General features: G+C 33.9%; 1 protein-coding gene across 6 annotated transcripts; it reads left to right on the top strand.

The window, feature by feature from the left end:
* The first annotated feature begins 76 nt into the window (after window positions 1–76).
* On the top strand, window positions 77–24,749 carry LOC119369075 (protein NUCLEOLAR FACTOR 1-like). Of its 6 annotated transcripts, none has more exons than XR_016322897.1 (12): window positions 77–415; window positions 833–954; window positions 2,555–2,741; window positions 3,783–3,927; window positions 4,401–4,524; window positions 7,129–7,229; window positions 7,328–7,459; window positions 8,923–9,003; window positions 16,725–16,910; window positions 22,033–22,138; window positions 22,301–22,363; window positions 22,468–22,540. XR_016322897.1 is itself a non-coding variant. In XM_089726712.1 (12 exons), the coding sequence occupies exons 1-11, from the start codon at window positions 213–215 to the stop codon at window positions 22,808–22,810; spliced, it is 1,290 nt and encodes a 429-aa protein (XP_089582838.1). In that variant the 5' UTR covers window positions 77–212; the 3' UTR covers window positions 22,811–22,813; window positions 24,301–24,749. The 6 variants fall into 6 exon arrangements, 3 of the variants coding, with proteins under 3 accessions (XP_089582838.1, XP_089582839.1, XP_089582837.1); XR_016322899.1 differs by having other exon boundaries at window positions 16,720–16,910; XM_089726712.1 differs by lacking the exons at window positions 16,725–16,910; window positions 22,033–22,138 and adding exons at window positions 22,751–22,813; window positions 24,301–24,749 and having other exon boundaries at window positions 22,468–22,539.
* Window positions 24,750–25,863: the final 1,114 nt, after the last annotated feature.

Below are 25,863 nucleotides of genomic sequence, written 5' to 3'. Positions count from 1 at the left end.
GGTTTGGTTCCGGTTAGAACCGAACCGGTGGCCATGCCTAGATAAACCCCTTTGCAATGTTTAGTCTCTTAACTCCCTGGTACATCAATTTCTCTTCCAAACCACCACCACAGCCACCGCCTCTCACCTAAATCTGCCCACTATTCAGCTTGCTGGTCAGCCATACGGCGGTGAATTCGTTCCCGGACCTTGTACACACCGCCTGTCACACTATGGGAGCTGGCCATGCCCAAAGTCGTTACCGAGAGCCCTATGATTTGCCATTGTTATCTAAACTTTTTTTTAATACAGGGGATTTATCTGATGGAGATACTGCTCCTGGAGAAGTTGTTGAAAATGAGTCTTCAATGTATGATATCTTGCTAACAACACTGAAATCATGCAACAACACTCCACCTGATGTTTACAAGAAGAGGCAAATGCCCTATTTTGTAGTGTTTTTCTTGTCTAAAGTGCATCTTGTCTTTGTCGCAGTCTAAGCAGTCTAAGTTTAAAAATTTAACAAATATGTATAAATATTTGTAATAGTCAGAAAATTGGGTCTGGCTCAGTTGATATGAATGTGAGAAAAATTGAGGCAAGGGTTTCGAACTTGAAACCTAAGCCATGTCTCCTAGAAGCAAGATAGGCAAGAATGTATGATTTAAACACTGTTTTTTTCCCCTTCTTTTGGACACATTTTAAAAGGTTGAACAGAACAACTGGTATAATATTAATAACCTCCCATGGGCTAGCTTTTTGTTGAATTGAGGATGATTTGTGTTCTTTATTACTAAATAGTTTTGAGAAATTTATGAACAATAAATGAGTATATCCTTTAATTGAAAAATAGAAGAAGAGAAGAAGAAGAAGAAGTAGAAGAAGGAGAAGAAGAAGAAGGTAGGAGTGACTTTAAAGAAGAAGACGACTCTATATCTCCTTGTGTGTCTGAGGAAGAAGATTTTTGTGGAGAAGGTAAAATAAATTTGTGGTTTTTCATAAATCTTAATCTTGAAAAGTCTTATTGGTTTTAATTTGTTATTTTACTCATATATTATACTAGCTTATTGAATATTAATGTTATTGTTATTGTTGCTGTAACTATCATTTCTATTCTGTTGTAATATATTTGTTGAAGGGGGTTGGTCACTAGTCCATATAATCAACTGCAGCTGTTTTTCACTCGATGCAACGTTTCTTATTAGCATTTGTCAATTTTGCATCCCTTATTTTTTATTTATTCTTTCTAAAAAGATCTTATTTGATTTTACTCCAAAGAGATTAAAAGGGACAAATTTCAAACCTAAATAGTATAGAACTCACTTGGCAAATTAGATAAATGATTTAGGATTTTTAGTTTATTTAAGGTTTAAATATAGGAAGTCACTAACTTCTCATTTAAGGTTAAAATTATATGCAATAATCCCAAAGATTCATGAATTTTTCAAAACTTCTGAGAGTTTATCTTCTTCTAATGAAGGATTACTTGCTTGTTTATAGATTAATATAAGAACTTGGACTTCTAAATAGAAAACTGAAAAATATGAGCTTCTAAACCATAAGATAGCTTTGTCAGGTTGTTGCTTAAGCATGGAAGCTAAAGGAAATTGACTGTAACTGACTTCTAGGTGGCTTTTTGTAAGGTGGAAGATTTAGGAATATGTTACAAAGGTAGGGTGTCAATGCAGGATCCTATATCATTGCGCAGCTGACCAACGTCCCTCAAAAGCTTTCCTGGAATTTTAACCTGCAATCTGTCCTATGTCAATCAATGCTTTGCAGGATAGGGAGCTTGCATTCAAGTTGCTTAAGAAGCATTTTTAAAAGCTTGATGGAAATATATAAGCGAGTCCATTAAACTTCATGAGTGAGTTTTTGCCAAGGTCAAACTGTACAGGCAGACTGCCTTAGTCTGCATTTCGTCTCAAATTTATTAATGCTTAATCTGGGTCATTGAAGAATTGATTATGTAGACTAACTCATTTGCTAGCAAGTCATTTGTTACTGAGGAAGAAACCAATCTCACTATCAGATTGGCCTATCTAACTCGCTGGCAATCTAACATTCTCTGCTGCATCTTTTTTTTTTTTTTAATTTTTTTTTTAAAAAGAAATAGAATCATGATATTTCAATAGAGAATAAAGAAGCTACTCATGCTTTGGTGCTGTGGATCTACTCTCAATAAGATGCTTGGGAATTTCAGAAGACAAAAATGTATTCCTAAAATAGAATAAGACTATATAAAGTCTGTCAAAAAAATGTCATGCATTTGGGGCTTATGAAATTGCCATATGCTTAAATGATGCTGTTATTCTACCATTTCGAGGGTTTGTATGGAATAATTAATCAATGGTAGAACGACAGAATGTCATGTTATAATTTGTTAAAAGAATTTATGCACTCTTCTGGACTTTTCTTTTAATTCATTGAATTTGTTCTTCTCTGTTACTCATTTATTCTGTGCATGAAGGATGGATTCTGGTTACACATTTCCAATATAAGTTATATTGCTCTATTTCCAATTGTGGTTTCATTCTGAAATGTCTGCCTTTGGGTTATTTGTGTTGGCTTATAGGAACTGGTAATGAATTCTCAAGAAGTCATGTAATAGAAAGCAAACTGCATGAGACTAGCACAGTTAGCATTGTGGACAATAATGAAGATGCTGAATCAGAGGATGATGTAGAGGAATCTGACACAGATCAAGAGCAAAACTTGGGTGTTGATGCCCAAACTATTGTCAAGGCATCATTGTCTACAAGGTACCCTTTGATGATTTTGCTCTTAATGTGTTCTTTTATTGTTTAATTTTTATTTCAATCATGTCTTGAGATTGATATTGTAGATATGTTAGAAATTCACACATCACAATATTGAAAGGTGATTTACTTCTCTGCGGAGATAAATTATCATCTTAGATGAACATAAATGCCTATCTTGCATTGTATAGATCTGGTGTGCAGCTTTGCTATCCAGGCGAATTTCCCCTCTAGGAGAAGGCAGAATAACCCAGAACTTTGAGAGTTGATTCTAGAATCCCAAGCAAAGGAAAATGGGTCTCACCATAGTAGATATTGCTTTCTCAACTTGGAGAACCTTTGATCTTATCACTTGTGTATTCTTACATAAATTCAAGGTTTTTCAAAGCGAACCTTTTGGGAACCATGGACTGTTCTGTGATTGGTATTTATCATTTAAGAATCATTTCCAGAGTGTTTGGAAAACTTTTGTTTATTTTTCTCACTCTCTCTCCTCTGGAGTCTGTGAGAGCTGGCATCCTTGAACTCCAACAGTACAAAAATTGTGATGGGGTAAAAAAATATTAGTTTGTCATTTGCATGTGCGAGACTAGTGGGGGAGTGGTTATTCATTTTCCATTTCATGGATATGTTGCACTAGAACTATAATAATCAATTATATTGTCTTTAGTTAGAATTGAGTGAACATGTTAAAATCTGTACTTTTGGTTTTCATAACTGCATCAGGTAGAGGGACAGGCCAATAAGGAGGGATGGCAGTTCCATTGTGGGTTTAAGTTAGAGAGGAACCAATATGCATTCATGTCGATGTATGATTCTGCAAGGGGGTAAACATGATTTTGTTGAGATGTAAATAAGGACAAATTCAAGGTCCACTACCTGTTTATTTATTCCATCATTTTGTTTGACATGTAAAATACCTCTTTAAAGTAGAATTATTTTGATTGTATTTCTTGCATATTTGCTTTTGTCTTTGGTTATTATGAATTAAAATAGTGCACAGTTTTCTTGCGTAATGTAGAGTAATGTGTATTCTTTATGCAGTTCTTTTCATGAACACTTGAGCTACAAGTTATCAGAAGAAGAGGTTGATAACCTATCAAACAAAAAATGGGAATACAAATGGGATGTGCCTGCATTTGACATGCCAAATTGCAAGTGGGAAGGGACAGGGAAGTGTTTTCTAAAGGTATTCTCCATGTATCTATCTTATATATCTTTTTTGCTTAGATATGGATTCTGAGGTCTTCTGTCTTTGTTTAAACTTTCAAAGAATGCCTTTGTAAATATTTATTTCCTGAGATCAGGAAGTGATAAGCGAAAAAAGGAAGTGAATGTACAATTAGCATGGAACATCTCTCTCTCTCTCTCTCTCTCTCTCGCTTAACCCACATCATAACTCTTGTTGAAGTCTGTTAAATAGAGTTCACATGATTATGCTGAAATTAGGATAGTCCAAGAAATCTCGTGCATTGCAAGTTAAGCCATGGGAAATGCAAGATAATCCAAAGTTCATGTTAGTTGGGGGTCTCCCTAAAAAACCTTGTCCAGTGTTTTCATTTTGGAGCTGGCTTTATAGATATTGCAATTTTTTAATTGGCAAATGTTCATTTATTTCATTATTTTTTCATGTTCATGTTTTGTTTATTTATTTTTATGCAGGATGATAATACCACACCTAATTATGGTCTCAAGCAAAGATTGTATAAGCACTGGCTGGATGCTTACAAGACATCTGGAGGCAATGATTTTCATTCATCAAAGCAGAGATTTTTCTTTTCTCTCTGTAAGTTTATATATTTATATATATCGGTGCTTGTAGTATGTCTGTTTTAATTATAAAATTTTTGGAAAGCAGCCATTTTTTTATTAAAGAAAATTTTGGAAAACGTCCCCAACTTGTTTTCCAATGTCTTCTTTAAATTCGGAAACTTAGAAAACTGTTTTCTACCTTTTATTTTAGAACATTGTACAGCATGAACATGATCTCGATTTCTCATTCTCTGCAGAATTTTTTTTTGAAAGCACTCATTATTTCTGTAAGTAAAAAATCCCTTAGAATTTAGGGCTTCTTTGACTGGTTAAAGGATTAACAAAGAAAAGGATAGAATTGGCCCTTGCTCTAGATTCCTACACATCACACTGTCCTTTTGGATATCCCACTTTAGAGAAGGGGCACATCTTACCCAAAATGGTGTTGCATCTAACTCCATATGTCATAGGATGGAAACTTCATTAATTTTTTATTCCTCTCAGGATATTATTTTTAAAATGGACTTCCCAAACTTGGAGACCATCTTGGTGGTGTGGCAAAGACTAAGGTGCTTGCCTAGAAGTACTTTTGTAGTGGGCAATCTTGCGTAATTTATTCTTTAGAGTTCTGATTAATGATTGGGAGTTTATTGTTAGGAAATTAAGCCATAGAAAAAGTCAAATAAAGAAATTAGAGGCTAGTGGGAGTTGCAAACAGTATCAAGAGATACTGTGGCAACAGGGCAAAGAAGATAAAAAGAGGGAAAGAGAAACTGGATGCTTGGGCCTCAACCAAATTAAAATAGTCAAAGCTCCATTATCCAAAGCCAAAAAGAAAAAAGGAAAAACTAGTTACATCCATATTTATAGACTAAATAATGAATCCTACCGCCACTAGGATTATGAATTCCAAACCTAGAAGATTGTAATCAATAATAAATCAGAAGAAAGTAACTTATCGCATATTCCATATGAGAATAACTTTTCCTCTATTGTTATGAATAAGATGGAATGGTGTAAATTTAATGGGGAAAAATATTTTCTTATGTTTGATTCATCAATAGGGACACATATATATACACATACAAGATACTATAAACCTATTAGAAATCTAACTCCTAATAGAGTTCTATTTACAACTCCTAATAGAGTTCTATTTACAACTAATCCTTAACACTCTCCCTCAAGTTGGAGCATAGATATCAATCATGCCCAACTTGTTACAAAGATAGTTAACCTGAGGTCCATTTAGAGCTTTTATAAAGATATCTCCTAACTTGTTTTAATGTGTCCTGTAGAGATAACACCATGTTGTATCTTTTCATGAATGAAATGACAATTAATCTCCATATGTTTTGTTCGTTCATGGAATACTGGATTTGATGCAATGTGAAGAGCAGCTTGATTATCACACCATAACTTTGCAGGCAAGGATGACTTGAAGCCAATTTCCTCTACAACTGTCGAATCCAAATTAACTCACAAGCAGATTTTGCCATAGCTCGATATTCTGATTCAGCACTTGATCATGAGACTACATTTTGTTTCTTACTCTGTGAGCGTCTTAAGCCAGTTTATGTCTTCTCCTACTGTTATCCATTGGGAAGCTTTAGGACAGATTTTGTGCTACTTGAAAGGTAATCTAGGTCGTGGCCTGCTTTACAGTAATCATAGGCATTTGAACATTGAATGTTTTTCAGATGCGGATTGGGCAGGTTCGAAGGTTGATAGAAGATCAACTTCAGGATATTGGGGAACCATAACCCACAGGTCCCTGGATCGGAACCAGGCTCTGATACCATGTAAATTTAATGGGAAAAATATTTTCTTATGTTTGATTCATCAATAGGGACACATATATATACATATATAAGATACTATAAACCTATTAGAAATCTAAATCCTAATAGAGTTCTATTTACAACTCCTAATAGAGTTCTATTTACAACTAATCCTTAACAAATGGAAACAAATGACTCATATAGCTGAACCCAACTGGTTTGGATTAGGACTTAGTTGTCATTGTTATTGTAAATCATAGTTGGATTTCTAACTCAAGACTTGAACATGCATAGATGATAGATCATAGTGAAATCCTAATTCATGTAGGCAAATATCTGTATGTCAAGCTTCTATTGTTAGACCAACACAATTGTGTTTTACTCATCATCCAAATGATACATGCTATACCATTGCATTGTAATACATGTAACAACTAAAATTTTCCAAGTTCACTCAGACAATTTTCACTATACCTATGATGTAATCTATTACTCTTCCTATCAATCATATCCAATCCCATAATGTGCACAACATCCATACAAAAGCACAAAACGTTGCAACATATTACCAGGTTTTGGATTAAATATAATATTAAGGGTGATTTTGTCTCACAAAAGTTAGAAACAGAAATCAGCAAATCAAGAAGCCACTTCTAAAATATTGTACTGTGAAGCTGCTACTTTGTTTTTGTTTGTCTGTTGGAACTCTGCTTACTTCTGGTGCATTTGTAGCTGCCTCATTAGCTTGCTTTGTGGCCTTTGCTCACAGTGAAGAGAATTATGATCCGACTTTACTACGTCTTGATTGCTTGTATACATTTGTGGTTAAGTGAGTAAATTGTGCCTTTTTTTACTAGGTAACAGTTACAGGGATATACTGCATTCCAATAAGAAACCATTTTATCTCAAAGGCCATCAAGAAGACTCAAGTATCTTGGATGCTTATATTATGCATTCTGTAAGTGTTCATGCCCTTTGATTCAATGTGGAATTTCTTTCTGATGAATCTGAATGTCTTTTACTCTCATATACTGAATAAAATGAAAAATCATGCAGTTGAATCACATATTCAGGACTAGAGATCTTATAAAAAAGAATGATTTGAAAGTGGCCAAACATCAAGAGGGTGCTGATGATAAATTACTGACTGTTGATGGTCTCCGTGATCATGGGTTTACTCGTCCAAAGGTACAGCTTAACTATTTCCTCCGACTGCCTGCTAAGCTAAGTGAGGTTTCTCATAGTATTTTAAAGCTTTTCCGTTGCAATATCAGGTTTCTCGACTACCATTGATTAACCATTTGCATATACAAGCCATATATATTCACATATTTGCATATTATTTCAATCTCACGGGCCCTTATTATTTCTTTTCTGTTTAGTTTATTGTTTCTGCAAATTTATTTGGAATTTTGATATTCTCGATTTAATGGTTGGATAGTGTTATGGAACTTTTAGTTTTCATTTTTTTATTGGTTGATTTATTTTTGATAAGAAAGTGAGTTAATAACTTTCAAGTCACTGTGCACTGCGGGAGTGCAATATGAAAAGGAAATATTTTTCTTCACGGAAATTTTAAAGAATTCTAAAGCTAGACTTCTTGTATCTGCTACTAATCATATATTTGGATGTGAATACAGAATGCATACACCCCTTTGTGGGAAGACATCTGGAAGTGCAGACCATATACTTATATTCTGTTGTATTAACTGTTTGATATTTTCTCAAATATGGTTATATTCATATTATTTTACATCTGTTGCACTTCTTTGTGGTTCTCTTTGGCCTGTCCTGAAAATAGCTGAGTTATAGGATTAAGAACCAGAAAGTCAGCAGCTTCTAGGAACACTTAGCCTTGGATCAGCCATTGATAATTTTAATTAATGATTTACCATTTGATGTTCTTCCATGAAATAATTTTTCTCACCCTAGTTGCTTAAATGAAGAAATGCATCATCTATCAAAAAGAATTAAATGCTTGAACTTTGTCCTCCTGTTTTCTTGTCAGCTGTCACTCTTTCTTAAATCAGAATACTTGCATCATTATAAGTTGGAGGAGTAAAAGTTTCGAATTTTCTAGTATAGCGGACACTAATTAGTTGTTGTTGCCTATTTTATACATTGTTCTATTTATTAATATATCAAATGATTTTAAAATTCCCCTTCAAAAATTCTTTTTCTACAAAAAGTATTTCAAAAATTTTCCTGACTTATACTTCCGTTGCATTGATATTAATTTGATCAAAGCGGATCGGAAACAAAGGATTCATATAACTGACCCTAAATAGTTTGCGACTAAGACTTGGTTGTTGTTGTTGTTGTATTGTTCACATTACTAAAGCATGTTATTATTCATGGTACTTGAGCTGTTCCATATGTTGAGTTTATTACATCTTTTCTGTTATTGAGGTCAAAACCTGATTCTATTGAAGCATGTTATTATTCATGGTGATTGAGTTCCATATTTTGGGTTTATTACATCTTTTCTGTTATTGAGGTCAAAACCTGAGTCTATCGGATTGTTTGCCTTTTCTGGTTGCGTAACTGTAACTAGAGGTGTCAACCTATTTGGTTGATGTTTTAGTCCCTCTATTCTCTATTTTCAATATTATATGTGTACTCAGTAAAACTTATTTAATGCTGAATTACAGGTTTTGATCCTTTTGCCATTCAGGAGTATAGCACATCGGTTTGTTAGGAGGCTAATACAACTAACACCTCAAAGTTACAAGGTATTACTTTTGTTTTGTATTTGTGATGAGTTCTCAAACTACGTCTATTACCAGCTTGGTTTGAAGTTGAAAACACTTTATTTTCACTCATAAGGGGCCTATTTACATTTCATATGAGTGTTCTCTGTTGGATTAATAAGTTTGAGTCATTAAACACTCATGATTTTTCTTTGCATTATCTGATTCAGGGGTCTGCTGAGATTGGATGTATTTCAATTTTATACTGCAATACCTTCTTTTTTTTCTTGTTTTTTGACACTTAAACTGGAATAAGTTTCCTCATCATCTTGCTTGTTTCCCTTACATGGGAGAATTACTAAATGTTATGCATTTGGGCCCTTATAAGGGGCCACAATTGTGGACTTGACATCATACCCAACCTGAAACCTGGCATTGGGTATTCAGGTTTATGTGGCTTTTCCACCTATATCTCCCTCACTCTGTCCTTCCAATGCAGAGCTTTTTCCTACCATATTTGGACTTGTTATTCCGACACTACGTACATAGACAAGCTATTTCAAGAAGCTCTTCTTTCTGTTGAAATTTCTGATACCCGTGGTCTGTCCTTTTCTTTTCGTTTTGCTTAAATTTTCTGCAGATCAATCTGTTCACTACATCTGGTTCTACACTGGATTTGCTTAATAGTTTATTCAGTTTGTATGCTGTAAAACTATTCCGTGTTGATATGTTTTCTATTTTGGTATGATATCCTTTGTTGTTAGATTTGTTTTTTTAAGGATTATGGCTGTCACTTACTCTGTTCTCTCTCTCTCTCTCTCTCTCTCTCTCTCTCTCTCTCTCTCTCTCTCTCTCTCTCTCTCTCTCTCTCTCTCTCTCTCTCTCTCTCTCTCTCTCTCTCTCTCTCTCGCTGTCATTGATATGTTTTGGATGTTTCTGAGAAGTGTTGGGGGATGGTGGAAATAAGACTTAGTTGGGTTGACTCAAGTTTTCATAAAATGAATATTGATATAGTTCCCTATCCAATATTCTAAATGCCTTTGCTTAATTGGGGTTCAGCATGATCATTAGGGATGTAAAACCATGTTTGTTCTTTATGCTTGCATGTGTCATAAAATTTGTGGAAACTACAATTTAATTAGCAATAGTGCTTCAGTTGCTTGCTAACGCACTGGAATTCACATTGCTGAATGGTGTATACAAGGTTTACTCGAGTGGTAACTATTCATAGTAATTAAAGGCGCAAGGTGCGCTAAGGCACAAAGGGCTGCTGGAGCCTAGGCGCTAGCCTCAGTGAGGTGAGGCGTAAAAATAAAAAAATATTAAAAAATATATAATAACTTCAAAAAATTGGAAAAAAAAATTCATCAATAATATAAAATATATATTGATATAATTGTAAGTTCCAATTTTGATTTTTGTAAAAATATTATGAGTTTAGGATTTAATTGTGATTCTTGAATCTGTTTTGAATATAGTTGTAACTACATTAGCTGCAGCATGGGATCTATATAAAAAGTTGTATAGCCTCTTCTCTTTCTTCTTTATTTTCCCTATCTTCCATAATTATCTCTTTCTTCTCTACTCTTTCTTTTCTCTAATTTTCTACCCTCTTCTTAATGTAGAAGAATGTGGAAAATTATTGTTGTATTGTTTTCATCAATAGGGTCACATATATATACATATACAACATACTATAAACCTATTAGGAATCTAACTCCTAACAGAACTCTATTTACAACTAGTCCTTAACACTCCCCCTCAAGTTGGAGCATAGATGTTAATCATGCCCAACTTGTTACACAGATAGTTAAGTCGAGGTCCATTTAGAGCTTTTGTAAAGATATCTCCTAACTGTTCACTTGTTTTAACATGCCCTGTTGAGATAACACCCTATTGTATCTTTTCACGAATGAAATGACAATCAATCTCGATATGTTTTGTTCGTTCATGGAATACTGGATTTGATGCAATGTGAAGAGTAGCTTGATTATACATCATAACTTTGCAGGCAAGGACGACTGGAAGCCAGTTTCCTCTAAGAATTGACGAATCCAAATTGTCTCACAAGTAGATTGCGCCATAGCTAGATATTCTGATTCAGCACTCGATCGTGAGACTACGTTTTGTTTCTTGCTCCTCCACGATATCAAGTTTCCACCCACAAAGACACAATATCTTGAAGTTGATCTTCTATCAACCTTCGAACCTGCCCAATCATTATCCGAAAAACACTCAATGTCCAAATGCCCATGATTACTGTAAAGGAGGCCATGACCTGGATTACCTTTCAAATAGCACAAAATTTGTCCTAAAGCTTCCCAATGAATAACAGTAGGAGAAGACATAAACTGGCTTAAGACGCTTACAGAGTAAGCAATATCTGGACGTGTTATCGTAAGATAATTCAGTTTGCCCACCAATCTTCTATACATCTCAGGATCATCAAATAGCTTACCATCAATTGAAAGTTGCAAATTAGGAGTCATTGGAGTACTGCATGGCTTGGCACCCAACTTTCTAGTTTCCTTTAGTAAGTCAAGGACATACTTCCTTTAAGATAAGAAGATGCCTCTCTTACACCTAGATACTTCTGTACCCAAAAAATACTTTAACAATCCTAAGTCTTTTGTCTGGAACTGAGTCTGGAGGAATGACTTGAGTGATGTAATGCCTGCATAATCACCCCCTGTAATAACAATGTCATCAACATAAACCACAAGTAGAATCAAGCCAGTGTTAGTACTTTTGAAAAATACAGAATGATCAGAAGTACTTTTCTGCATGCCAAATTGGTGAACCACATTGCAAAATCTACCAAACCAAGCTCGAGGACTCTGTTTTAGGCCAGAAAGAGATTTTCGAAGTTTACACACTTTACCCAACTCCCCCTGAGCAACAAAGCCTGGTGGTTGCTCCATGTAAACTTCCTCCTGAAGATCCCCATGAAGAAAGACATTCTTAACATCCAGCTGATGTAAAGGCCAGTCAAAAGTAGCTGCTAAAGAAATAAACAAGCGAACAAAAGACAATTTGGCCACAGGAGAAAAAGTATCAGAGTAATCAAGGCCATAAATCTGAGAATAGCCCTTAGCAACTAATCAAGCCTTAAGACGGGCAACAGATCCATCAGGATTCATTTTAACTTTGACCATTTACAACCAATAGCTTTCTTACCTGTCGGGAGAGGCACAAGATCCCAAGAACCATTAGTATCTAAGGCAGTCATATCCTCTTTCATTGCTGCACACCAACCAGGATGGGACAAAGCTTGGACAACAGTTTTAGGGATAGAGACAGAGTCTAGGTTACTTACAAAACGACGAGATGAAGGAGAAAGATGATCATAACTAACAAAAGAAGAAATAGGATAGGTACACGTGCGTTTACCTTTTCGAAGAGCAATGGGAAGGTCAAGGTCTGACGGAGCAGTGGATGGCACAGGCTTAGGTTGAGTGGAGGGAACCGGATCTTCTGTTGAAGCGGTAGATAGGGTAAGTGAGTCAAGAGTTCCTGGTCTCTTGGAATAGACCTGTTCAAAACGAGGGTGGACAGATGCTGGTGCAGGAGGGGGAATAGGAGGGTCAGACGCTGTAGCGGGAGCAGTGCAAGTTCGGGAACAGGAACAAGAGTAGGAGCAGGAGAGCTAGGAAATTGCTGGATAGCGTAGACTAAAAGCTCATCATCCTCCCCCTCACTTTTATATATAGGAGAAGGAAAAAATGGAGTATTCTCAAAAAATGTTATATCGACAGAAATAAGATAATGGTCAAGATCGGGAGAGAAACAATGATATCCCTTTTGATGCCGAGAATACCCAAGGAAAATACAACGAAGGGATTTTGGATCTAATTTGGAAACCTGTGGACGAACATCACGAACAAAACAAGTACAACCAAAAATACAAGGTTCAATAGGGAATAAAAGTTTAGAAGGAAACAAGACACTATAAGGAATTGCACCATTAAGCACAGAAGAAGGCATGCGATTAATCAAAAAACATGCAGTAGAGACAGCATTCGCCCAAAAATGTTTAGGGACCTTCACTTGAAATAGGAGTGCCCTAGCAACCTCAAAAAGATGTCGATTTTTTCTTTTTGCAACCCCATTCTAAGAAGGAGTATCAACACAAGATGTTTGATGCAGAATACCATTCTGTGACATATAAGATTGGAAGGAACTAGATAGATATTCTTTAGCATTGTCACTTTGCAATGTGTGAACAGAGGTATTAAATTGATTTTTTAATCTCAGCACAAAAGGAACAGAAAATAGAGAACATCTCAAAACGATTTTTCATTAAAAATAACCAAGTAACACGAGAATAATCATCCACAAAAGTTACGAAATATCGAAAGCCAATTTTAGAAATAACAGGAAATGGACCCCAAACATCAGAATGAACTAACTCAAAAGGGGATGAAGCCCGTTTATTGACTCGAGGAACTAAAGGTAAACGATGATGTTTGGCAAATTGACAAGATTCACATTCTAAAATCGATAAAGACTGAAACTGCGGACACAACTTCTTTAAAGTAGTCAATGAAGGATGACCCAAACGACAATGAACCTCGAGAGGAGAGAGAGCACCAACACAAGCCAAATCATGACGACTACTCCACCGGGGACTTTCGAATCGAAACCTGTCATCACTGATGTGGTGCCATTACTGAATAAAATAACGGAATACAAACTTACCGGCTCCAATTTTTTGGCATGGAGTAAAACAGTTCGTATATATTTTCGTAGTTTGGATAAGGATGGCCACTTGACCAATGATCCACCTGAAGGAGTTGCTAGGCAAATCTGGCTTAGAGAGGATGATCGATTATTTTTACAGTTTCGGAATTCGATTGACACTGAGGTAATTGGTTTAATTAATCATTGTGAGTTTGTTAAGGAACTGATGGATTATCTTGAATTTTTGTACTCTGGAAAATGTAATCTTTCTCGTATGTATGAGGTCTGCAAAGGATTTTATCGGGCCGACCAGCAAGATAAGCCCCTCACAACTTATTTCATGGAATTTAAGAAGATTTACGAGGAACTTAATGTTTTATTGCCATTTAGCCCCGATATTAAGGTTCAACAGACTCGGCGAGAACAAATGGCTGTAATGAGTTTTCTTGCAGGTCTTGCTCCGACTTTTGAAACTGCCAAATCACAGGTTCTTTCAGGCAGTGACGTTACCTCTCTTCAGGAGACTTTTGCTAGATTACTATGTACTGAAGGTTCTCATACCCCTTCCCCTTATGATAATAGTGCCCTTGTGAGTCGTAATCAAATAGTTAGACAGCCAGGAAACAGAGGAAGAGGAGGACATAACCGTAGTAATGGACCAATTAATCAGGAGGCAAGCATTCTTATCTGCCGTTATTGCCATGAACCTGGTCACACTAAACGGTGTTGTAAGAAACTACTAAATAAGCCCCCAAGGGCAAATATGGCCACTCAGGATTCTGCAGTTACTTCTTCGGAGAACATTGTAGCAATTTCTGCTGCGGAGTATGCTGAGCTCTCTAGATACCGTTCTTCTAAGTCTACTGATTCCTCAATTGCTGCTGCTGCCAATCATAGCAGAATAGCAAATAGGCAGCAGCGCAATATAAATTCACAAATTCAGACTGTACCCGGCAAGGTGACAGCAAAGGTGCAGCATAAAAAACACCACAAAAGTCAAAGAGGGCCGACGCAACACACTGGGTTGCACTGTACTGGCAGAATCGATGCTGGAAACTGAGAGCCGGTGACAAGAGATGGCCGGACGCGCCCGCATGCGCTGGCGGGTGAAGAAGGGCAAAAAACTTTGAGTGGCGTGTGAAGCCCAATCGTGAAGATTCCACTATAATCTAAACATAGCGCCTCTAACTTTTCTTTCTCCAGTAAAATAGCTTGTTTGACATAAAAAAAAAAAAATACAAATTACATAGTTCAAAAACATACTAGGGAAAAAAATATAACCAGTTCCTGTCCTTTTCTTCCTTGAATAGCAACATCACAAGAACAAAAATGGCACCCAAGAGACAAATTACATGATTATTTCCTCCCTTATTTTGCATAGAAAAGTGCCATATACAAAGTCAATCATCCACCAAAATAGAAAAAAACACCTAAAAGATTGAAAAGGCCCCAAAAACATTGCAGACCCATATACTTTTTTTGGCAATTTAGTAAAAAAAGAAAAGCTGAGTATGGAAACACAAAAATGTCACTCGTATTTACTATTTGTATTGTTGCTAGTATTGCATGTATCAGGTATGAGAGCCTCTCTTCTTCATCAGATTGATAGTGTAGAGGATCTATTTTATCTCCGTCTCTCTCACTCTCTCTCTCTAACAGTCACTGTATACCTCAAAAACCCAAGTATGGAAAAGAACTTGAATAAGGGTCCTCTGGTCTTTATCTTAGATGCCAAGCTCAAGAAAGAGAAAAAGAACTCAAAACTCAAAACCCACAGATAGAAAGAGGTGTTTTTAGAGAGAAAAAGAGTATTGTGTGTTAAAGAACAACAAAACAAAATAAACACAAAACAACCAATGATAAATGAAAAGCCGATTGGATTATTATTATTGAAAGTAGGGTTGTAATTTGGATGGTATGGAATGGAATGACTTTCATTCCAATTCGGTTCCAAAATATTTTGAAATTTGAAATTGCAATTCATTCTACTCCAAATGTTTTTTGGAATTTAAAATTTTATTTCATATCATTCCATTGAAATTCAGTTTAAAATTCGGTAGTTTTAAATTTTTTAACCATAAATACAAAAGATATCTTAATAATTTATAATAATAATAATAATAATAATAATAATAATATAAAATCAACAAAAGATAATACGATTCGTACTAGGATGTATCAACATATGTAGTCACCAAATCAATTAAAAAGTGCTAAATCCACAATATATATATATATATATATATATATATATAAATTATAACTGTGAACTAAAATACTATGATTAATTGGGTTTATATGAATACTTATATAATTCATTAAGTATGATTTTACTTCAGAATTAACATACAGTTTACACAATATTTCTGATGTGGAAGATCAAACTAAGCTGCATCCACAGAGCATACTTATGACAAATTTAATCAACAATTTAGCACAAAGGTTTAGGGTTCCTGCAACCTTAACTTGGGATCCCCAGAATTAAGTCAGATTGTGGAGGGAGAAGAGAAAGGTGCCGTAAACACGGACTTATATTCGTAGCAGTTTATTCGTAGCAGTTTAAGATAAAATACAAACTTTATTTATTTACAAAATATAAATACAAGATTTAAAACTTACAAGAGTTTTAGATTTAGACTTTCTCCAACTTGAACTCTTACAGCTAGAACTAGGAGCGAAGAAGGAGAGAGGGATTATGGTTATAACTAAAATTAAACTTATGCCTTCACAAGGGGAGAGGCTCCCTTTATAAAGAAAAAACAAAGAATCTTCTTTCCTGTAGACTGTTTATTTTTTACTGTTGATGCACATTACTCTGTTTACCACGGAATTTTACTGTAGAGAAATAATGCTTGGTTGGCCATTGGAGCTTGCCTTTTACTGTAGAGACACGTGAAGGAATAAGGTTCCTTCTGCCTTTTAATCAGATGAGGACGAAGTGTCCTCCTTTTTCTTTTCTTTTCTTTTCACTTTGCTTTTTTGTTTTAACTTTGCTTTTCCTTTTTCTTTTTTGTCAGTTTTACTTTTTACTATTATTGATTGAAGAATATCATCATTGCTATCTTTACTTGAAACAAGGGAAGATGATGATGTTGACGAAGATGAGGACGCCATGTCCGCCCATTTGGCTTTGCCTTTAAGACTGGGTTTGGATGACGATTTATCTGAAGAGACTGCTGGCGGTTTACTTGATGAGGGTTTTATTGGAGAATCTGAACCTGTGGAAAGCTGCTGGAACATTTCCTGGCAAATTCTTTTATACTCATCAGGTGTTTTAGCCGCTGCTAACCTGGCTTGACACTGTGCTTTTTGGATTCCAAATGTAGGTTGATCCTTTAAAGCAAGAGTTGTAGCATAGGTTAATGCAGGTGTACCAGAAAGTTTAGTTCTAATCCATTGATCGATTTTAAGTTCAGTGGTAGAGTTCTTGAAAGAGCCCCACCATTTAATCTTGTGTCGTTTTACCAACATAGGAATTTGAGTTCCTATGGCATACTGAGTGTCCAAATACCATTGATATACCCAGGGCGTAAAGAAGGCCATACAATAGTACATTAAGGATGGAATATGGGCTTCTTCAGGTCTAGTTTTATAATGGGCTTTAAAGTACTGATATAAAGAGATGAGAGGAGGAGGGAGAATATCATTGGATAAACCCCTTGTTTGCCACCATTTTTTAAACCAGTTTGGAATCTTTAAATCAGTACGAAAAGACTGATCAAAATAAATTAACCACGAATGAGTAGCAGTGGGATTTTGAATATAGAAAACTTTTTCCCATGCTTCTTTATAGTCAAAATAATTATAAGTAGTACTATGCACATGCTTATATAAAACTTTGAATTTTACTGGAGTATAAAGGGATGGAGCAGGCCAATCTTTAGGATGAATGACTCTTTGGATTTTTATGGAAGAGTACAAAATAATAGATTTATTTTTAGGATCAAAATTATGTTTAATTTTTACAGAGTCAATATCAAGTAAGATATTATGATAATATTCCTGAGGTTTTGAAAGATCATTTGGAGTAAAATACCAATCCTCAGGGTAATAATGTTTTAAAATTGACCAAGGATTAATATTATTATACCCATCCTCGATCTCAATTTCATAATCAAAAATATTTTTAACAAACCATTTATGTATACTTTGAGGAGTATACTGGATTTTTGGCAAATCCACAGCCATCAACGGATTTGATAAGTCTTTACTGTCTACCGTTTGAGACAGACTAGCCGTACCATGAACGGGCACGATCGTTTTAAGTTTAGAAGACATACCTGCATCCTCTGTGGAAGAAGATGCTATACCTTGCAACGCTTTTAAAACTTCAGGAGATTGACTAAGTTATTCAATCCATTTTTGAAGATCTTTAGAGGTTTTAGTGTTTAAGGCTGGGGTTTTAGTGAGGTCTTCAGAATGCTCAGAAAGAGCTTTAGTGGGTGAGTCGGATTCTTCTTTAATGGCTTTTCCCTTATCCTTTTTCTTGCCCATTGTTCTGTAAGAATTCACGAGTAAGAAAGTCTGGAATATTGTTTTTATTACTAGGAATGAATTCAATATCAAAATCAAAAATACTTAATAATGCTTGCTTTCGTGCAAAAATTTGTTTAGAGGCAAGATTTTGAACATCTTTTTGTAAAACATCTTTAGCAGATTTGCAGTCGATACGTAATAAAAATTTTTGATTTAAAAGATCAGATTGGAATTTGTTTATACAAATGACTATACTTAAAATTTCCTTTTTAATAGTAGAATAATTAACTTGAGCGGGAGTCCAATGTCCTGAAGTATATTGGATTATACGCTCTTTATTATCAAGTTGTTGCTTTAAAATACCACCATATCCTATATCTGAAGCATCAGTTTCAACAATTTTAAATGCTGTAGGATTAGGAATATATAAATAAGGTATTTCTTTTACTAAAGATTTTATCTTTTGAACTAATTGAGTATGCTTTTCCGTCCAAGGATGAGGATTTTTACATAATCTATCATGCAATGGTTTTATCATGCAATTTAGATTAGGATAAAAATCAATGACATAATTTAAACAACCAAGAAACCTTTGTAATTGGAGTTTATTAGTAATTTCATATGGAAATTTTTCTCCAAATACCAGGGTTCTTTCTATGGGTTGAATTTTACCTTGCTCAATATAATGACCCAAAAATCTGATTTTAGTTTTAAACAAGTCCATTTTAGTTTTACTTAAGGCCAAACCATTTTGCCGAATTACCATACAAAATGTTTTTAAGTGTGTGAAATGTTCATGAAGAGTTGTATTAAAAATAAGTACATCATTAATATATACAATACAAAATTTAGAATAAGGATTAAAAATATCATTCATAATCCTCTGAAATTCAGAAGGAGCATTTTTTAGTCCAAAAGGCATTACATTCCATTCATATTGACCAAATGGAACTGTAAATGCAGTTTTATATCTATCCTTAGGATCAATTTGAATCTGCCAATATCCAGATTTCATATCAAATTTACTGAAAATATTTGCTTTATATACATTTTTTAGAAGATCTTTTTTATTGGGAATTGGATATCTTATCCATTTTAAAGCTGTATTTAATGGTTTATAATTTATTACTAATCTAGAAACACCTCGTTCTATTTCAGCATTTTTATTGACATAAAAAGCTGCACAAGACCATGGGCTTCTAGATTTAGACATTAATTTTTTATTGAGTAAATCCTGAATTTCATTTTTACAATGCTCTATCAATTCAGGATTCATCTGAATTGGTCTAGCTTTAGTTTTAATAGTTTTTTCATCAAAATCTTTTTCATATGGTAAATCTACTATGTGTTGTTTACGATCCCAAAAAGCATGTGGATGATCGGCACATAATTCCTTTTCCATAGATTCTTTTAATGTTGTGATTTTATCTTGTATTTCTTCAGTCTCTAATTGTTGTTTAATTTTGTTTAAACACATATTATTTCTTGCATCTTTTAAATCTTCTTCTCTAGATTTAATTAAAGAATTGATCTCTAATATTTTAATTGAATGAGCTTTTAAGAGATTTAATTGCTTCTTCTTAGGTTTTTCAGTGAATTCTAACTTAACTGTACTATTTCTTATTTTAAATTTAATACAATCCTCTTTAACTGAATATGGTGTTATTAGGTTTATAATTCGTAAATGTAATTCATTTAACTTTTTATTAAATTCGTAAATATAATTCGTGGATTTTATTTAACACTTCTTCATCTAAATGTAATTCATTTAACTTTTTATTAAATTTACAAAATTTTGAAGTATGTCCCTTTTTACCACAATTATAACAAGTTAAATCTTTATAAGAGGTTTTATTGGAATTTTTAGCTTGTTGCTTTCTTTTAGACTTCCTATGGGGTTTATATTTTTCTTTAGAATAAAATTTATCTTGACTAGGTGTAGACCTGTATTGTCTTTTATGATATTTATTTTTATATTGTTTTTTAGATTTATGTGTTCGCAAGCATTGTCCATCACATTTCTGTGGAGATTTTACACTATAATCAAATTGTTTACAAAATGATCCTAATTTTTTTTTAGTTTTCTGCATTTCATATTTTATTGTTCTTTGAAGTTTTAAGTCATGACAAATCTGCAAACCTTCTTTTTGAATTATACTAATTAATTGACCATAAGTTAATTTATTGTATGGTATAGGTTGACCATATTGTTGTTTAATATTGTTCCTAACTTTTTCTCCTAAGAAATAAGGGAGTCTAGCCAAAAACTTTTCTTTCCAAAAGCTTTGATTAGAGTCTTCCCTTAACATTAACCTAGTTAGAAAAGTAGTTTTATATTCTTGAAAATTACCTAAGTGTTTACATTTTAAATTACTAAGTAATTCTGCATTTTTATCTTTTAAGTGAGATGGATCCCCAATAAAATGAAGTGAAATAGTGAGAATTAAAGATGACACAGCATCCTGAATTACTTCACCATTTTCATCATATATAGGTTCACCTTCATCATTGACTTGAATTGAATTTAAAATTTCTAGATGTTGTTCAGTGAGATGATAGTCCCACCAACCTTTAAGTTGTCCAGTAAATCCAGCAATGAGGATTTCTGCAATAGCTTTATCAGAAATAATTGACTGTGTTTTATAAGCATTTGCAGCCATGGTCATTTGTTGCAAAATACTTAATATATTATATTCACTTAAACCATCTATGTTCCATTCATAGATTGTTGAAGCATTATATTTAAATTGAGATATAGTGTTAGGTTTATCAATAATGCCTAAGTCTGGTGCCCTATTTACTATTTCTCGATGATGATTTATAGGATTTAACTCAAATTGTTTAGCATTTTCTGAGTCAGGTTCACTGTCATCAGAGTTGGTGTTTTCTTCTATAGTGTTTATATTTCTAGAGGCTTCAGTAGTGTCAGGAGCTACATGTTGATCAGTTGCTGAATGAACCTCAAGTTTACTCAATTGATCTTTTAATTTATTTACAAATTCTTGTTTACTTGATTGAGAAATTTGATAAGGTTTAAACATGTGCTACAGTGCCCGTGCTACAGCGCACGCCCGTGCCAATTAGCACGCCCCAGACCGTGCAACCCACTGACTTAATCGTGTTTCTATGTTTTTATGCTTTATTTAGCTTAGTTCTTTGTTATTTTTGTATGGGCCTTTTGTTAATGGGTCTATTCCATAAGTTAACCTAATATGTTTAGGTTTTAGTATAAATATTCTCATCTTCTTTGTAAACAACAACTTTTGACATTGATAAACTTCATTTGTTCAAGCTTTGCTTGTTCTCCTTTGCTTAGAGTGATAGTGAGAGATTGCTTCCTCTAATTGCATCAAGAATTAAGGTAAACTTATCAACTCTTTTGTGGCGTTTATCTTGTTCTTTGCTTGATTATTGGTGTTACCGTTTCCTTATAAACGTGGGGTGCCATAGAGCGATTAATCTCGATTATTGGTGTTTCCGTTTCATTATAAACGAGGGGTGCCATAGAGGCGAATTTATATCTCATTCTTTGATTCGATCCGTATCAGATACAATGATAAAAACTTTATTGATCACAAATTCAGAGAGGGAGAGCGAAATGGAATGCTAGTGAAGAAGAAGAATAAAATACTTAAATTAGTATTAAAATAAATTTGTTTTCTATTTTTATATGTTGGGTAGAATTGTAAATGATTTGTTAGATTTAGGATGCAATGGAGCATCTTTAAAGATTTGGTACAATTAAAATCTATGCTAGGTGCCCCCCCCCCCCTCTCTCTCTCTCTCTCTCTCTCTCTCTCTCTCTCATTAGGCTCTATTTTTGCGAACAAAGGACATTTTTCTAGAAAACCATTAGTCTTGCTAAGATGTAAATTCCCACAGCATCGTAGTAATACTTTTAGCTTTTTTCTTTAGCTACACTAAACCGGAGGATATATCTCGTGCACGAGTTTGGTTTTTTGAAGGAAAGAAGAAGATTTTGCTTTATACTGAGAGAAGACATTTCAGCTCCAGATATAAGGTTCTCTTGACCTGATTCCTTTATTAAATTTCTTGTTACTTTTGTTACACCTCTAACAGCTGGTTCAATTTGTCTTCTCATACAAGAATATTGTTTCCAGATATTTAAATCAGTAATTAGATATCATGTAACTGTCACTCTTTTCTATATTCTGATGAGTAGATTCGCGGCATTCAAAGTTTGATAATCTATTCTCTTCCTGAGAGAAAGGAGTTCTACCCTGAGGTGAGTGCCGGCAAAGCTATCAAAAAGATATGGGTTTCGCTGTCATTTTCTTTCTTGATGTTATGGAACTCCTGTTTTACCTGGAATCTTTCTACTGCATGTAGGTGGTTAACATGCTTGAAGGGGCCCAAAACATGACATGCACTGTGCTTTTTTCTCAATTCGATCTGCTTCGGGTAAAAGCTTCTTTCTCTTTCTTCTTTTCCATAGCATGCTTGGGATTGGATTGAAACTAGTAGCTTATACCTCCCAAACTTTCGTATAATCTAAATTTATGTATTGATTTGTCTTTTTATGTTGCAAAATTAGAGTTTGAGTCAATTATAAGAAAGTAAATAGCATACATTTGCACATTATTCAAGTTGACGAAAGTCTATGTATGTGCAGAGCAAACACTTATTTTCGACAGGAGAATACATTTACGCAAGCAATAATCATTGGTATTAAATGGTAAAACCTTTACAATACCAATCCTCATAAAACCTCAAGCATACCATACCTTTCATAAGCACTTGTATTATCACAAAAGCTTAAATGTTAAAGCTTCTACGAATAACTCCCAGTTATTGAGTTAACCTCATTCCTTTTCATTCAGAATAGTAAAAACTAGAATTAATGTCTCTAGCTTGGATCAATTTTCCCTAAATTAAAAGATTTACCTAATCCACCCAGCGTAGGCAACTTGTTCTCAGTATATTTTGCTACCAATTGTATACTGCTATATTTTTGTGCGTCATTCATTCCATATTTCAGGTCAAACAGATATGGATGAGTATTTCACACATTATGCAACGATTTTGCTTAGAATCATATTTAGTAAAAAGCTCAATATTGCAAACCTTTAGATATATGATTGTTCTAGATGTGATAGATCCAGCAGTTGTTTTGCAAAAATGTGAGTTACAGAAATTACCGAGCTGTGTGGAAACAAGTTTTAACTTTTGCTGGTATAACTTAATTCTAATTGATGTGTGTGTGCCCGCATGTGTACCTGCATGTGTGCACGCATATGTACGAGTGACTAATTATGATGGAGAATAGACCAGAGCTTATGTTCTTCAGTAAGAAATTAAGCAACATGCTATTAGAGACTGTTCAATAAAATCTTGAAAAAATTTGTATTCATTACTACCTCAATTCCTAAATACTTGTCACGTTTGGAATTTTACGTCCCTTAAGAAAACCATTAAATTTGTCTAAGTTACAATAAATTATTGAATAAATTGACTATATTATCCTTAATTTAGTATGTCCAAACACCAAATTTTTGAGAAATTGAAACAGTAATTGTTGGTCACATACAAAGGGTAAACATGAAAAAAAAAATTATTACTTCTTGAAACCACAAATTTGATAAATATTTTGGAACATAGTATTTTTTTTCAAATGTGACAAGCATTTAGGAACAGAGGTAGTATTAGAGAACCATGAAACCTGACATTTAAAGATTTTCTGGTTGAAACAAGTTCCACATTTTGTAGAATTCTTTTACAGAGTCTATATTTTCAAAACTAGTGCTTGTAAATAAAAATGCACTTACAATTCTTTCCTTTTTGTTTCTATCGAATTGGTTGTCTGAATCAAATTCTAATGGAATAAATAAAATTTGCAAATGGAACTCCAAACTTAACAAGGGTATAAGCCGCTAAAGTTAAAGGTTCTAGATACAAGCTAATAAAGCTATATATTTAAAATGAATTCAATGATAAATTTACATACAATAACTTATTTGCAAATGAATTTTTTTAATGAAATTCATGTGAAAGAAAATATATTCCACAGATTTATTTCAAACGCTATCTGAGTGTTTGACTCTCTCTGCCTGCCATTTCCTCAAGTTCTTAGACTGATATCGGTGAACTCGTCATTTATTCATTTTTGCTTCTCTCAGATTCATTGTATTTAATATATTTGTTTATTATGCTGGGATGCCTTAGCTGAAGAGAATTGTCGGATCAGAGTACGCAAGGAAGATGGTCAGATCGGAAAAGAATGTACTTTTATTCCAATAGTTGTCGTCAGGTTCAGAACATCCACAACTGCAACATTGAAGAATCTGGCAGGATGGGTAAATCAAAACAATTGTTTACTAACAACTTTACTGGCAAAAGAATTGAATGGAAAGCAGAGTTAGATTAAAATACAAAAATGAGTATGATGATAAATTGATAACAGTAATTTAAGAGACGCTTTACCTATCCGAAGGATGTTATCTAAAAAGAATAATATTAAGTTTGGATGCAAAGGTTTGAAATATTTGATTTTTGTTTAAATTGTTCACAGGAATGGAAAGCATTGTTCCATTAAAATGGATATCTAACAATGCATCTTTATTGGACATTTGTGTTAGAAAACGCGAATTCAATGCAGGACATTTGTTTATTTATTTATTTATTTTTTGGACGGCAGAATGATTGAAGATGGATGATTAGCCCTTGCATGCCTATTTATATTGATGAAAGAATCTCACATCATCGTCACTCTCTTCTGTTGGCCGGCTCTTTTTCTTTCTTTTTTTTTTCCTTAGTTGCAAGCCGCTGCTATTTCGGCGAGAAAGACCCATCACAACCACCGCTATACTTACCACCTAAATAAGTTTAAGACGCGCTTTACAAAAATAAGTTCAACATTCCTATTTTTCTTTTTTTTACAAAATTTTGAATTTTCTTTTAAATTTTATTTTATTTTACTATATATTTGATTGGACTTTAATATTCCTATTTAATAGATAAATATATAATTATCCACAAATTTAGAATAGAATCCAATAAAACACTAAACAAATTTTCTTCTTTTCCTTTTTAGTATTACAGTTTCTATATGATACTGCAGCAGAGTCTCTGCGCATTCACACTTCTCAGCATTACAGTTTCTCTCATTACTTGCCTCAAATATACTATGAACTACATGTTTTATCATTGTAGCTAAATAATAACAACTACGCGCAATGGGGAGCGGCTAATCATTTTAATGGTGTTCTTTATATTTTTCTTCCTCAATTCTTTAGTTCTCCAACTTAAACGTCAATTTCCGTTGTTACTTTTTTTTTTTTTTTTTAATGTTTGTTTAATATTTTGTTTATCAGAAAAGATTTTCACCTCGTGATCCGAATCACAGGTGGTTTTGACATGTCATGAGTGGCTTTAGAATGTCAAATGTCAATATTACCCTTATTAAATATTGTGGGTTGAAAATTGAAAATTGAATTTAAAATGTGTATATTTATTCATTTATTTCTTGAGAACCACATTAAAGTGTCATTATAAAATGTGTGGGATTAGATGACATTAAATGCAATAGGAAAAATGTCAAACATGCAAACATTATTATTAATTATCTTTAAAAATCATATTTCCATTCCATATATGGGTGGTTTAACAAAACATATTCCAATTATAAAAACTGCTTTTTTATTAGGAACACTTTCCCTCTGTGGTATTCCACCTTTCGCCTGTTTTTGGTCCAAAGATGAGATTCTTAATGATAGTTGGTTGTATTCA

Source organism: Jatropha curcas, chromosome 10 (assembly GCF_041381405.1).
Source record: "Jatropha curcas cultivar XTBG-Jc1 chromosome 10, XTBG_Jcur_1.0, whole genome shotgun sequence".
Lineage (NCBI taxonomy): Eukaryota > Viridiplantae > Streptophyta > Magnoliopsida > Malpighiales > Euphorbiaceae > Jatropha > Jatropha curcas.
The sequence above is the reverse complement of the archived record's forward strand: the minus strand, read 5'-3'. Positions and strand labels throughout refer to the sequence as shown.